This window comes from Cibotium barometz, chromosome 16 (genome assembly GCF_041138505.1).
Source record: "Cibotium barometz isolate CiBa-2024 chromosome 16, ASM4113850v1, whole genome shotgun sequence".
Taxonomy (NCBI): domain Eukaryota; kingdom Viridiplantae; phylum Streptophyta; class Polypodiopsida; order Cyatheales; family Cibotiaceae; genus Cibotium; species Cibotium barometz.
Genome location: NC_141061.1, coordinates 51,976,105 through 51,990,581, shown reverse-complemented (window position 1 = coordinate 51,990,581; position 14,477 = coordinate 51,976,105). Strand labels below are relative to the sequence as shown.

General features: G+C 44.0%; 1 protein-coding gene across 1 annotated transcript in view; it reads right to left on the bottom strand.

Moving 5' to 3' along the window:
* Positions 1–5,805: 5,805 nt before the first annotated feature.
* LOC147630728 (Rhodanese/Cell cycle control phosphatase superfamily protein) overlaps positions 5,806–14,477 on the bottom strand; it is a 34,172-nt gene continuing 25,500 nt past the window's right edge. The window contains exons 6-10 of the mRNA XM_086810699.1: positions 14,244–14,318; positions 7,456–7,543; positions 7,286–7,353; positions 7,129–7,201; positions 5,806–6,079 (exon numbers count right to left, since the gene is read on the bottom strand). Of these exons, the coding sequence (XP_086666825.1) occupies positions 6,008–6,079; positions 7,129–7,201; positions 7,286–7,353; positions 7,456–7,543; positions 14,244–14,318 (376 nt within the window). The 3' untranslated portion in view covers positions 5,806–6,007. The remainder of the gene's footprint in view (positions 6,080–7,128; positions 7,202–7,285; positions 7,354–7,455; positions 7,544–14,243; positions 14,319–14,477) is intronic.

Genomic DNA, 14,477 nt, shown 5'->3' with positions numbered 1-14,477 from the left:
GAGATGAGGAGAGGGAAGAGGAACCTTCAAGAGCAGAAGATAAGGCTTAGGAAGTTGCGTAGGAGATAAACTTGGCTATGAAGAGGGACCTCATCAGCTTGATACTAACACCCTTATAAGAGGAAACCCAAGTGGTTACAGCTAATGAGGACCCCGTTGTGATAGAGGAAACATAGCACATTCTGACCTCAGTTCTCCTCGTATATCCAATAGGTGACAACCAGTATGTCCTAATAAGAGATATTTAAGTGTTGTTTGACATTAGGGAGGACTACTATCTCACCATCATCGCACAGAATCTTGAAGAAGATGATGATTTCGTCAATCCAGATGTGGATAAGTATCCTCTATTGGACTCAAATGTCAAGGACAGTGAGTTCTATACTCCTGTTGAGACACTAGTAATAACGACGCACAAGGACACTCGTCACTATGAAGCCAACCTTCCCATTGAAGAGGAATTTCAAGCTATTCAGCAAAGACTCAATATTTTGCAAATGGGAAGGGAAGGAGAGTCTTCATCTATCTAGGATGCCAACTCAACAATCAATATATGGACAAGAATCAAAAGGCCTTATTACAATAATTTTAAATATCATGATGAAGCTTCATATTACATTTGTTTTGTTGGCTTATGGTGGACAACTTTTTTTTGTGTATGAGGATGATTTTCTCCTGCACACATCAAGAATACGAGTGGGAGGAGTAGGAAAGGACTCAGCACTGGGAGAGTACATTAACCAACTAAAATTTCCACAATTCCTTAGATTCCACAAAAAGTTTTCAAAGGATAAACCTAAATTTCCATTGTTTGTCCCAAGACATTATCTAGATATCTTGGGAGGTACACCGTCAAGTCAAATGCAAACAAAATCTTGCTTCTGGAGAAGCAGTTAGCGGTGCGAATCTTCGATTAGGGCCCCAAAGTGTATGCTCTAAGGAGAAAATATTACTTAGCTTATACCGCATATGGATTAACATGTAAGATCAGGGATCCCAAGATGCTAAGTGAATATGACAAAAGGGAGCTTCTCAAATTCAAAATATCGAGAGTTCCGCTAGTTCTATAGTTGCAAGATGATGCCGAGCCATCTTCAAAGAGGGCAAGACTTTATGCACCAAAGGATGCTAGTCTCGAACAAACACGATCAGGAGTAGTAGTAGACTCCCATCTCTTGTAAACAATTATCTTTTTAATGTAATACAATGACACTTCTGAAGTAAAACTATTGATTATGGATCATGGAGTCATTGATTTATAATTGTGAAGCTTTTTGAAGAATCAAATTTTCAATATTCAAAGCATTAGGCCCCATGAAGTCAATGTGTTATATCGAGAGTGGCTTGTTTCTCCTCTATCCTAACTGCAATCCTCTTGTACCACCACATGAGTAATTGTCTCAATGCAATGACTTCATGGATTCCACCGCCATGCAAGGTGGCCTTTTGAAACCCACAAAACGAGCTTGCCAATGTGAGTGCTCCCATGCCTTGGGTAGACCAGATAGCTAAGCTTCTCTAATTTGAAAAGTAGGGACCATGAGCCTCTAAAATGTGCTGGAATAAAAATGATAATAGCATATGCACATTGGTTATTTTCAATAAGAATCAATAACATGAGAACATACAAAATTTGAGATCTTACCATATAATGTAGTATGCTACTTGATGTGGCACATCACCTCATGCTGGGCCTTTTCTTGGGCATGTATTAGCCAAGTAGCGTTTGATCCGAAACTTCTTGTGGGCCGGAAGTGATGGGAGGCCAACCAGGGCATGAAGAGTGATCATTCAACCACGTAGTAGAGAGGGGCTTGGACTCATCGATCTAGCTATTCAGAGCCGTGCAGGTGGCATGAAGAGTGATCATTCAGCCACGTAGTAGAGGGGGGCTTGGTCTCATCGATCTAGCTATTCACAGCCGTGCAATGTTGGGCAAGTTGATTGCCAGAGGACTACCTACCCGATGGTGAGCCTTGGAAGGATTTCCTCTTGGCTAGGATTTCAACCTGCACTCCGAGCCTTTTGGAGGCCCATGGCCACAGAGTACTAGATGGATCTTTACAGAGATGCGAGCCTGTGGCTTTAGTCATGCCTTTGAGGAAAAATTCGTAGCCAGTCTACTTCGTGCTTGGGATTATATGAGGGCAACCCTCAGACAGATTGTTCCATTGGTCTAAGAGGAGCAGCTTCGACAGCCTTTGATCTGGACCCCCGTGATCCGCTTACCCACCCAGTGACCACATGCTAGGGGCCCGACCGCATATATCCTAGGGCACCTTGAGCATTGGACCAACCAGGTCTCTCGGAGATTGAATTGCACATAGGTAGTTACCTCAAGTGGAGCAGGAGAGAGGCCTCATAGGGATCCGGGGTAGAGACAGGCTCAACATCGACATCGACTCAACTATTCCTCAAGAGTTGCTGACTCCTATTCCAAACCCGACCCTCCCTCTCGATGTGGCTAGGCGTGTTCACCAGACACGATATCCTCGTGGCAGTCCATGGAGCAGATGAGGATAGTGGTCTGCTCACTTTTTCTATTGGATCCCATGGCAGACTAGAGAGATCAGAGCACCCCTTGGAGGATTTTAGAGACTGCACCTTGCAGAGGGTGAGGGTGATTGGTTTTCGGGCACGGGCATGGCACATAGATCCAGCACCAACCAAGGTGGCTAGGGAGAGACTTTGGCGGTTTTGGATTTGGGAGTGCCAACCTCTCATGCGGTTGTAGTGGGACCTAGGAGAGTGGACTTAGCATTATCCCCTAGATTAGGTGGATTCTCCGCATCTTCTCTATGGACAGGGCATCGACCCGGATCATCACTTGGGGTACTCTCGCTTGGGCCACCGAGGCTATATCCTCTCCTTCTAGAACACCAATAAAACCTCACCCTTTGCCTCCATACTCTAATTCAACACCAATCAAACCTCGCTGACCAATTTGTCAAGCAAAGGCCCAATTTCTCCGCATCACGCTATGAGATACGAGTATAATACCTTGTTGGGCAAGACGTATTGGACCTCCATCTACCCATGCCAACCATTCCATAAGATCCCAGCACACATTCCGCTAAAACACAGGATGCAGTCGCTTCTACCAACCTCATGTTGAAGGGCCCACACACTGCTTTCACAATTAACAAAGCCCTGGCATAAAATACCTCTATGTCACCTATCACTTTCCTGCCATCAGGACTATCCATCACTTTGGTCCATACTTAGTTGTGGGTCGGTCTCGAACTCGGTCCCGAACTAACTATTTAACCTTGGCTGCCAACAGCATCCTCTTCTCGACAACAACTTCATCACCGATGGGTAATGTGAAGACATGACCACCATTAAGAAGGGAGATATGTTAACCACTCTGTTGGTTAACGTGGTTTTGTCTGCCCAACCTATCGTAAGATGCTTTGCTATCTTACCCGCTTGAACGAACACTTAACTTCTGTAAGACAACATTGTAACATATAAAGCAACCTTATCATGGGCTTAATGTCAAATAGGAAAAGTCTATGAACTTAGTGTACATAACTGATCAAGACTAATAATAGAGGCCGGACCATTTTTAAGTTTGGCCAACCTAGTGTGAAAACTAGTCACTTGTATATGTCAATTTCGATAATAAGCAATACACAATCATTCCCTTGCAATAGTTTTCTTGTGAGCTCTCCTCCTTCCCTCTTCTTACATACTTGCATGCTATTATGTTGTTCCTTGCTTAATGGATCCTTGTTTGGATACGTGTGATTATAAGTTTTCCTCTTGCATTAGATTCTTCTTTTTCCGCCTTTTGTGAGAGAGACCATTCACGAAGGATCATCCCTTCTTGCCTCCATCTAGACACTAAGAGCTCTCCCTTCACCCCTTTGAAAAAGGAGCATTAGAGTGTGCCAATAGAGCGAGAACACGATAGCCGAGCTCAAATAAGAAGCTACATTTGTGACTGAAAGGTAAGACCCAATGATACATGCTTCGACAAGGCTAAGGTAAGCTTTTAACTTGATTAGTACGTTGTATATCTAACGAATTGTTGAGCTACTCACATCATCGCATGAATTGCCATCAACTTCGAAAAATTTGAAGCTCAAAGATAACTAATAAGTAGAAAAGACCTTTCCTCCAAGGAGACAAAGGGTGCAAGCACCAAGAGAGGAGTGGGGGGCTAACCCCAAGTGTTTCCCGAAAGTCATTGGCCACATGATGATCTCCAACATAGGAGAAAGATAACAATTTCTTTGACTATGTGATTTTTAAGGGATGGTTTCCATGGAGTCCCATTAAAAATAGAGAAGAGAAATTCTTATCTTCATCCATTAAATCCTCCAACAAGGGAACCAAGAACTCAAGAAAAACTTCACATTCTTGTTTAATTATTAAAATGCCTCCTCAAATCAATGGGATAAGGAAGAAATTCATCCTTGAAAAAGGATCTAACCTAAGGCTTGGTAAGAAATAGTTTCCCAAACACCATGCTACCATGGCATCCAAGATGCCATTGTTGTGCTTGGATCTTACAAGGGGTGTGGAATTAACATCATTTCACAAAAGAATGCTGACCTCTAATCGTACACACTAATACCACCACCTGGGAACTTACACCTACATAGCTTACATGTAAAAGGTATGCAACAAGAAACACAAGAAAGCGAGTAGGTCTTTGAGGGGGACGAGTCCTTAATAGAAGCCATAATTCATGCATATTTGACCTAGCTTGCAAACAATGAAGACTTTTGGTACTATATGAGGACGTTTCATGATGCATTGCAATTGAACTTGGTTCCAAAGGTGTAATTTGCCCAACACTAATGTTAATCCAAACTCCCCCCTATACGTATACGTGTGTGTGTGTGTGTGTGAGTACATAGAGACACAATTTTAGCCAAAAAAAAAAAGGGGGGGGGGGGGGGGTGCTTGTCCTTGTAATTAGAGCAAAAATAGGAAAACTTGATAATCTATAGAGAAGAAAGTCCACTACAAATACAAGATGAAGAGAAGGAAAAAGAATTTTGTAAAGAATTAGAAATGATTAAAAGTATACGAAGAAGAATTGCATTTGCCTTGCATTGCCTTTTTTTTTTTTGGCTATTTGATGTACATCATGTGACTAATTGTGACTCAGGCTAAAGTTACAATTGGTGGTCTCACCATACTGAAACAATGCTTGGAAATTTTATAATGATTGCTTAGTAATCTTGTAAGTGAATAAGCATGCTTGTCTATATGCACTTTGATGATTAATTATATGCTTGTGTCTGAAAGAAGTACAACAAGCATCATTATGTGTAGATATGTCAGAGACCAGTGGTCTAAGAAAAAAGACTCTGACATCCACCTAGTACTCACCTCCATATCTAAACCATCTGCAGGGCCAGCGCGCACTCAAGCACACATAATTACAATTACTTAATTACACTGGGATTTATCTGTACTTGTGCACCATGTCTGTTTGAGTACGTACATCAGATGTATGCATTCCGGCTCCAGCTCAGAGCATGCAGCACAACAAAAAATCCCAGTCCCCTCTTGTTGCTACCCATTTACTTGCATCATCTACAAAGTGTGAAAGCATCTCCTCAATGCATTAGACCTTGCTGCACACAATGCTATGATATGACCACAAATCTAGCCACAATTTCCTGATTTGAGTACCCTCGTCCACACTCGTGTAATGCATTGAAAAAAAAAGCTGATTGGGCATAATCCTGTGAGCAGAGCGAGCCACTTAACTTTTCTCTCTCTCTCTCTCTCTCTCTCTCTCTCTCGTGCTTATGGTTTCATGCTTGTGTTTGTGAATGCTTTTCACGACAAAACACAATCTTAGGCTTGGCTTCCACAATTGACAAGTAAGTTTCTCACTAGCTCCCTTGTGAAAATCCACAAGACTCAAGTTTCTCACTAGCTCCCGTGTGAAAATCCACAAGACTACGTCTGAGTGTATGCTACAAAACTTTATGTTACAGTATTGCTTTACTACAAATGAACCTTCTTAGAGTAGACTTTTCCATCAGTGCTTCAAAGACTGGCCGACTTGCTGAGCTCCCAAGAACAACGCATCCACAAGAAGAACAATGGCCACCTGTAAAAAGTCGTCTTGTTCATTCCGTTTTCTGAGAGAAGAGAGAAGGTTTACACTACTTTGCAACAAGAAGAAATGTACTTCTTAAAATGCGCCAACATTTCTCATCCACTTCATTTGAGAAAAGCAGCTTCCATCAGAATCATGATACAGGGGAGCAGTAGTATGGAAAGACCAACATGCTTGGGAAAAAACTTTGGAATGGGCAGCTACACAGTGCCATCATGGTGCGGCTGATCACTCTCAGACTAGCTATCAATTATCTCAACTTGGACGACCAGCTCACAAGCACATGCCTATCCCTAGGCAAATCTATCCTCTGGGGTTTTGAATGCTTCTCCTCTCCTCAAAGAAAAGACTACCAGACATGGGATTGTTTGTCACATGCATCATCCCCATTGATTAGATGCATGTGCCATGCTAGGCTACTAGTTAGGGTCAGGGTTTAGGAGAAGGAATCGGCCCATGTCGTGAGCCCAAGCCCTAATCTATGAAGGGACAAAAGAGGGCTTTGCGCCTGAGGCAAGGGGGGCCCACAACCCACAAAAGTAGGCTACCTGCTGCCCTTTTTACCTGCTGCCCAGAAGTGTGAATGTCTTTGTTGCAAAGTAACTTTAACACAACCAATGCAAGATAACACAAGATGGCCTACTTTTTGGAGACCTATAAATATAACCTCCCTTTTCTACATATCTCCTTCAGGTTTCTTGGAGCAGCCAGCCAAGGGGAGAAGACCAATCTTAAAGAGTAGCAGGTTCAAGATTCCCTATTGCATCAGATTTCGCCAAAGTGCAAGGGAGAGCAGCAAGCAGCATGTGATTCTTTTATTCAACGAAGGAATGCTTGTACTGCAACAAGTACATCAGAGTGTAGAAGTCCGGTCAAAGCATGGACATGCCAAGAAAGGCAGTTTGAAGATCAAGCAGCCTAGATAATATGCCATAAGCTTCCCTCTCCTTTCTAACTACGAATCTACGTGTGGACCTAAAATAGCACAAGCATCAATCTGACAAGCTCACAAACTGCACGAGCAAAAATCAAACACATACAAGTCGGCTGAAAAACACTGCTCTGTAAGTCCAGCCCTCCTTTGCACCCGCAGCTCTTTGCTCGTCTGTCCAGCTGGCAGACCAAAAAAAATGATAAGCAACATAACTAATCATGCATAGAGATTGTCCCAAAAAAAATGTTAGATGTGATTCTCACCCTAGAAATTCAGAGACTCCGCCGATACCCGCAAACTTGAAAGGTTGAGGTCCCTCTCTGCTTAGATCCTATGTCACCATCATAAAACCCCCCAAAAAAAGGTTCATTAACCTGAGTTTGAGCACAATTTGTCCGACATCACACCCAAAAAGCATCAGAAAAAATCCCACCCCTTCTTCTGCAGCATCTAGGCCACCTTCTATCCAAAACAGGTTCCTGTAGCCAGCATTATAAAGCTGCTCACATGCTGCCAATGATCTGCAAGCATAAGAAGTTGGCACAAGAAAGCACAAAGAATCGTTGATTTGACTCTCCATGCATCCCACTGTTGCACAAATTTCCAGAATGATTAAGCATAAAAGATTCTCTCCAACGCTAAAGCCATGCCAGCCAAGCTTGGTGTAGCTCGGCTAAGTCATGCTACAGGCAAGATCCCCAATTGATCACAAATACCATGAGGAACAGAAGAAACATGGCATGGTCAATGCAGACTCTAATTATGGACTTCGAAGAGAGTGAATACTGTTTCAGGTGTATGAAGCTTCTTCACAGAATTTCAAGTTGCTTCCGTCAGTGCTGGATTCACACACCATTGTTCAGGGGAGGGCGCAGTGGATTATAGTCAGGGTTGGGGAAGGCCGTGTGGGTTTCCTCAACAGTTATGCCCCTAATAGGGTGGTAGGGTGGACCGAGTTCTCGGCCCAAGTAAGACACCCAAGCACATTTTTGGTGCACATGTGGAGATTTTAACATGCTGAAGGACCTAGAGGACAAGTGAGAACACGGCCTCGGGGAGTTGGTCCTCTCCTTGAGGGGCCAGGATCCATGGCACTTACCAGAGTTTGGCCACACACCGGGGAGCCTTCTCTTCTCCAGATCAGACCAGAGGATATAGGGACCAGAGGATATATTTATATATGTAGGTTGCCAAATCGTCATATTCATTTGCTTTCTCTAAAGGCGAAGTGCTAGCCAAGAGTGAACAGTAGGTCACAGAGCTGCGAGTTGCCGTCTTCATTCTCAGCCACATCTTGTACTTGAATTTCAATTGTATTACTTCTTCTTGTACATAATACAAAGCAATGTTTAGGACTTGTTTGTGCACTGTATGTGTGATTCCGTCGCACTCTTCTTTCTCTATGGAAAACCCTAGCACATAGGCACAAGAGTTCTACAGCTAGTTTCAGCGCCACAAATTTCTTTTCTTTGCTAGCACCCATGTGCATTCGGGGTTTGGGAAGAGTAAATATTTGGATTCTCTTCACTGTACCTGGGTTATTTGGGGTATAGTTAGCTTCCCTATCCAGTATCCCACCAAACCCACCTGTCTCACCAAACCCGTACCTCATCATGCAAGGCTGAAATCCCTCACCCGGTCCTTGATCACTAGATATTTGTCATGGATTCATAACTCACTGATTTGCTTCTCAGCATGAAAGCATCCATGGACGCGCAGGCAGCTAAAACTCAAGCACCTAGTATTCCGGATCTATAATCTACAAGGGCCCATGCTTCAGAGCAAGTTTTGGACGATTTTGAGGACGCAGTGGCAAAACTTTTCATTCTACACTTGCGCATAGTTGGAAGGAGAAATGCCATTCACATCAGTGACGGTCTCCTTCGCAGAGTTCCTCTCCACCAGATTCTCTAGATGCCATGGCAGTCGGGTACAGCTGGCCCAGCAGCTAAAACTGGCAGACTAGGAGCATTGGTGCATATATATACATGGGTTTCCAAATCGTCATATTCATCTGCTTTCCTCAGCGTTGTACTTCACAGAGCATTTCTCTGCAGGCGAAGTGCTAGCCAAAAGTGAATAGTAGGCCATAGGGCTGCGATTTGATGTCTTCATTCTCAGCCTCATCTTGTACTTGAATTTCAGTTGTATTACTTCTTCTTGTACATAATACAAAGCAATAATTTAGGACTCTTGTGTGTGCTATGTGTGTGATTCCACCGCACTCTTGTTTCTATCTCTGGAAAACCCTAGCACACATAGGCGCAAGGGCTCTGCAAGGATGGGATCAATGCTCGGTTCAGACATGGTCAATGGTTCATACTCGACCACTCACTCAAGTACTTGCTCTTTCATTCGCTCTTTTTCCAACACAACGTTGGAATACTCCTTGAGTTTCTTCTGAAGGTTTTTGTAGTCAATGGGTTTCTTCTACTTGGATAAAGCTGATTTGACTGGGAGATCGCTCGTTGTCTTTGCAAGAGCTGGTTTAAACAGGGGATCGCTCATTGTCTCCACGACGGAGACAACGAGCATTCTCCCATTCGTACTCAGGGATCAGCTCAAGCAAGGTCGGATGTTGATACTCGACCACTTGCTCAAGTACTGGCACTAGTTCATCTTGCAACTTCCTTACAAGCTTTTGGGTTGGTTTCATTTGTTGCTTTTCCAACACAGGTCTAGGGTACTCCTTGAGTTTCTTCAGAAGGTTTTTGTAGAGCTGGTTTGAACGGGGGATTGCTCGTTGTCTCCACAAGGGAGGCAGCTTCAAAGCCATCATCCGAACCACTTTCAATGGTCACGACGTCGTTGCCCTTTTCGTAGTCAATGGGTTTCTTCTCATTCCATAGAGCTGGTTTGAACAGGAGATCGCTCGTTGTCTCCACGAAGGAGGTAGCTTCAAAGCTATCATCCAAACCACTTTCAATGGTCACGACGTCGTTGCCCTTTTTGTAGTCAATAGGTTTCTTCTCCTTCAGTAGAGTTGGTTTGAACGGGGGATCGTCTGTTGTCTCCACAAGGGAGGCAGCTTCAAAGCTATTATCCAAACCACTTTCAATCGTCACGACATTGTTGCCCTTGACAACTGATCATGCGTTGCATTTCTGCGTGCTCTTCGTTCGAGGTCTTCTTCCTCTCCACCTCTAGTTCTGGTTCATTAGCCTTTTTAGTGGTTGTTGCTGCCTTTGGAGCTTGTGCCTTTGGCTCTTGGGCTGTTGGCCTCAAGGTCGAAGCTTGAGCTTTATGCTTCTTTATTGCCTTGGATGTTTACTTGGCAACGCCCCTCGACTTGATTTGGAGCCTTGTGATGGCATTAAGGGGGACAATATGAATAAGTCCACCTTGTACACTTAATAAGTTAAGGCTCGCCAAAGTGGCCAATGTTCGGCTATCACGCTGATTGTCACTCTATTGGGATAATCCTTGCAGGCATGTTCATGTCCACACTTATATAACATGTGCCTCCATATGGAATGACATTGGGGTTTGGCACTAGATTCTAGGATGGAGTTGGGGCTTAGGTGTGATGGTTCTATGAGGACACTCGGCAACACAGTGCGGGCCCTTGCAATGGAAACATTGAAGAGGTCGCCTACGTGCCATACTGTTGAGGTCTCTCGCTCTTTATTGCACCATGGCCTTGAACAGAGAGGTATAGTCTATGGCTGGAGGTTGCTCTGGATATCTATATAAACCATATTGCTCATATGACTCATAGCTCTTCAGTTTTGGACTCTAGGAGCCGCTCGCAAAGTCATTGAGTAATGTTGTACTGGTGCGGTTCCACGAGAGACCAATTGGGGTGGTAATACCGGAGGTGGGTATGGCATTGATGGTGGTCTGTACATACCACTTGGTAAGGGGTTTTGAAATGTAGGCCCTGGAGCTTGTGTTCCGTGGTAAAGACACTTCTATAATAGGCTCCTGTGGAGAGCGGGACTTCTCTATGTGCGCTTGCTGTTGGGTGTACTGTGGAACATTTACCCCCAGTGGTACAACAAAAGAGACATGTCCCGATTGTCGTAACTACGGTTGTTGGGTTGTTTGCTAGTCATGGTCAGCTTGGGATAAACCCAACTCAAGATCAACACCAAATGTTTGAAGCATTGTGGTGTCTGACATGGTTTGACAACTTCCTATGGGACCGAACCCTAAGGTTCCTAGTTCCTACTCCTACTCCTTTACTGGAGCTGTACCCAAAAATAGAGTGATTAAATGCCTTCTTCATAAAATTTGAGACGCTGTTAAAACAGAGCCAGTTGGTGAATATGGAGCTTAGAGATCCATGGTGGCTCCTGTTTCCAAGGGTTCCATTGTTCCTCCACTCATGTTTGTGTTTTGCGGGCTCATTTACTTCCAAAGCTCCCCGCTTGAGGTGGATCCGAAGAAGTCTCGACTTCTTAACAAGGGGGCACTCTATTGAGTGTTGGTCGTTTGCTAGGATCGAAGGTTTAGTGGGCTTGAGAAAGTGTCTTGATGCACTACAGCTGACTGTATTGTCGTTTCCAACAATTACTCCAGATCGGGTTCGCATCAAAGGTCCCTGGTGTTTCTGGTGCAAGGCTAAAAATGGTTTCAGACATGTTTTTTTTTAGTTGATTTTTTTCCCTTTTTTGGCTACTGCTAAGCTCATGTGTCAGGTCAGGTTCATGTATCTAGGCTCACATCTCTTGGCTCACGTGACCAGATTCACACCTCTAGGTTCACTTCTCCACGCTCATGTGTCTAGGTTCACGTATCTAAGCTCACGTCTCTTGGCTCTCACATGTCCAGGTTAACACCTCTAGACTCACGTCTCCAAGCTCACATATGCATACTCACGTGTCCAGGCTCACATATGCAGGTTCACCTCTCTAGGCTCACGTCTACAAGCTTACGCCTTTTTTGTATGAGCTCAGCTCACATACTTCCCTTGTATGAAATGAGCCCACTTGGGGCACGGAAATCTAGAAACTGGGTCTATGACAAGGTCAATGTGCAATTATTGGATAAGAAATTTCCTTGGAATTTGTAGCTGGTACAGATTGTATAACAAGAAAATCTTCCAAGGACATGGGTAGGTGTATATGTACGAGTCTTTATGACAGTAATAATTGGTCCGTACTATATTAGGTATACCTACCTCTAGACTCACGTCTCCAGGCTCACATCTGCAAGTTTACGTCTCCAGACTCACGTCTATAAGTTCATGTCTCCAGGCTCATGTTTGCACATTCACATGTGCAAGCTCACGTCCACACGTTCACGTGTCAAGGCTCATGGCTCACGTGTTCAAGCTCACAGCTCACGTCTACAGGCTCACGTGTCTAGACCCATGTCTTTTAGCGCGGGATTGTGGGCTCACGTCTTCTACTCGAGAGCTCGTTTGGCCTGGATTTTGGTATTTTTTAAAGATTTTTTGGACTTGGAGTGATTAATGACCGTAATTCTAATTAATGACCCTAATTCTAATTAATGGTTGTGATGCAAGAAATTAAATGCTTGTTGATTGTTTTTTGATGATTATGCATGCTTCTAATCTACTGATTCTAACAATGGACCTAATCACAATTGCTAAGCTTATCCTTGGCTCAAAGCAATGAAACCTAAGCCTCTTGGCCTACAATTTCATGCAAATCACCCAAGAACGGGCTTTTTTTTCCGAGTAGCCTCGGGCCCAAGATCCTCCCGTAGGTACCATTTTCCCCCACCCGTAGGCACATTTTATCCGCTTGTAGGCAGGCGATGCTGCCAAGGAAGCACCTTGTGGGGTTCTAAGACCCACGACCTCCTGGTTGTAGGCAAACATCTTCACCCCTTGGGCTATCACCTCATTGGGAGAAAAGAAGAAGCTAATGGAAGAGGAAAACCTACAATCACACCTATGCAAACAAGCATCCATCAAGCAAGTAAAAATACAATAGCATGTAAGTAAGCAAGAAGAGGGAAGAAGGAGAGCTCACACGAAAACTATTGCAAGGGAATGATTGTGTCTTGCTTATTGTCAAAAATGACTTATATGCAAATGACTAGTATTCACACTAGGCCCGCCAAATGGCACGGCCGCTTTATATGTTCTAGAGACATCTTACAAAGGTTAAGTGCCCGTTTGAGTGGGTAAGATGGCAAAGCACCTTATGGTAGGTCGGGTGGGCAAAACCATGTTAGCTTATAAAATGGTTAACACCCAACTAGACAAATCACCCAACTGGGATACTGTTAGATAACACTAGGGATCAGACTCATCCAAGCTCATATAGGTGTCCATTTCAAGTCCCCGCAACTCGGGGACGTCTCAAAAAAATCTCCGTCGACCCTTAAAGGGGTCAAATATGGAAATATCAGCCCGCACTTGCACGTAGCCTATTTGGCAATGTGCCAAACCTGTCCAATCTGTCTCAAACCATCTGGTCACAATCGTGTCCAAACCGGGACCTCTCAGGCATTTGACCTGCTAAAACAAAGGGCAGCTTCTCCTCATAAAGGGGGCGACACAACATAGAGCTAGGTAGTACCTGAGAAGATGCAAAGGAGCATTGATTTCCAACACACAGAGGATGGCAAGTCACAATTTTCTATGGTAAAAACATGATGGCCTACAAGTGAACCGCTCATGGGTGCACTTTAAGTCCCAGATGTTATGTAGGATATGAAACCATCCATTTTTCATTTACACCTGGGAACTTCGAAGATCCAGAGTATGCCTCTACTTGTTTCAATGGCCAGAGAAAACTAAGCTTCATCCATACTTGACTATGTGAATACCTGGACTTGGATCACAGACTGCAGACAAGCATACTACAGCCATTGGCATCCACCACAGGGTAATCTGAAATGGTGGCCGGCAATAAAGAACGACTCCCCTCTGGACACGGCCTACAATTGGACAAAAAAATGCAGGCCAGTCTGCACACCCCCCTTCTGCAAGTTCTCCAGGGCATCAGGCCGGGGGAAGCAGGGATCCCCCTCTCAGTGCCCTTCCAAAATTCAGTTGTGTGGTTCTCAATGTCAGGATTTCAGTTATTCTATAATATGTATTGCTCTTTATGTGCTCTGTTACATGGTGCATTACATGGTTATTGTTTTTCCATCGCACCCACTTGGCTTGGCTTGGCTTGCTTAACTCTTGCCAATTTGGAAGCATGGCAGATTCACATAGAAGTTCAAGCCCCCACAGAAGAACAGACACATGAAGTACACTTCATTCAAGCGCACACTTTTTCAAAGAAAAAAAAATGTTACCTCAAACCTTTTTGGCATACAACTATAATGTTGGAATCTAGAGATATTTTCGCCATCGTCTCGGGCAGAAACTGGCTGGACAACAGAACAAAGAGTAAGTGAAACCACTGCTGATTGTATGAAATGTTTTCCCTCGTTCAACAGCTTTTACTCCAAAGCACTCAAGGGTTTCGTTGGCTTTTGACATGACATGAGGTCAGGGTGTTTATGTACTACACATTTTTTCCCAAAACA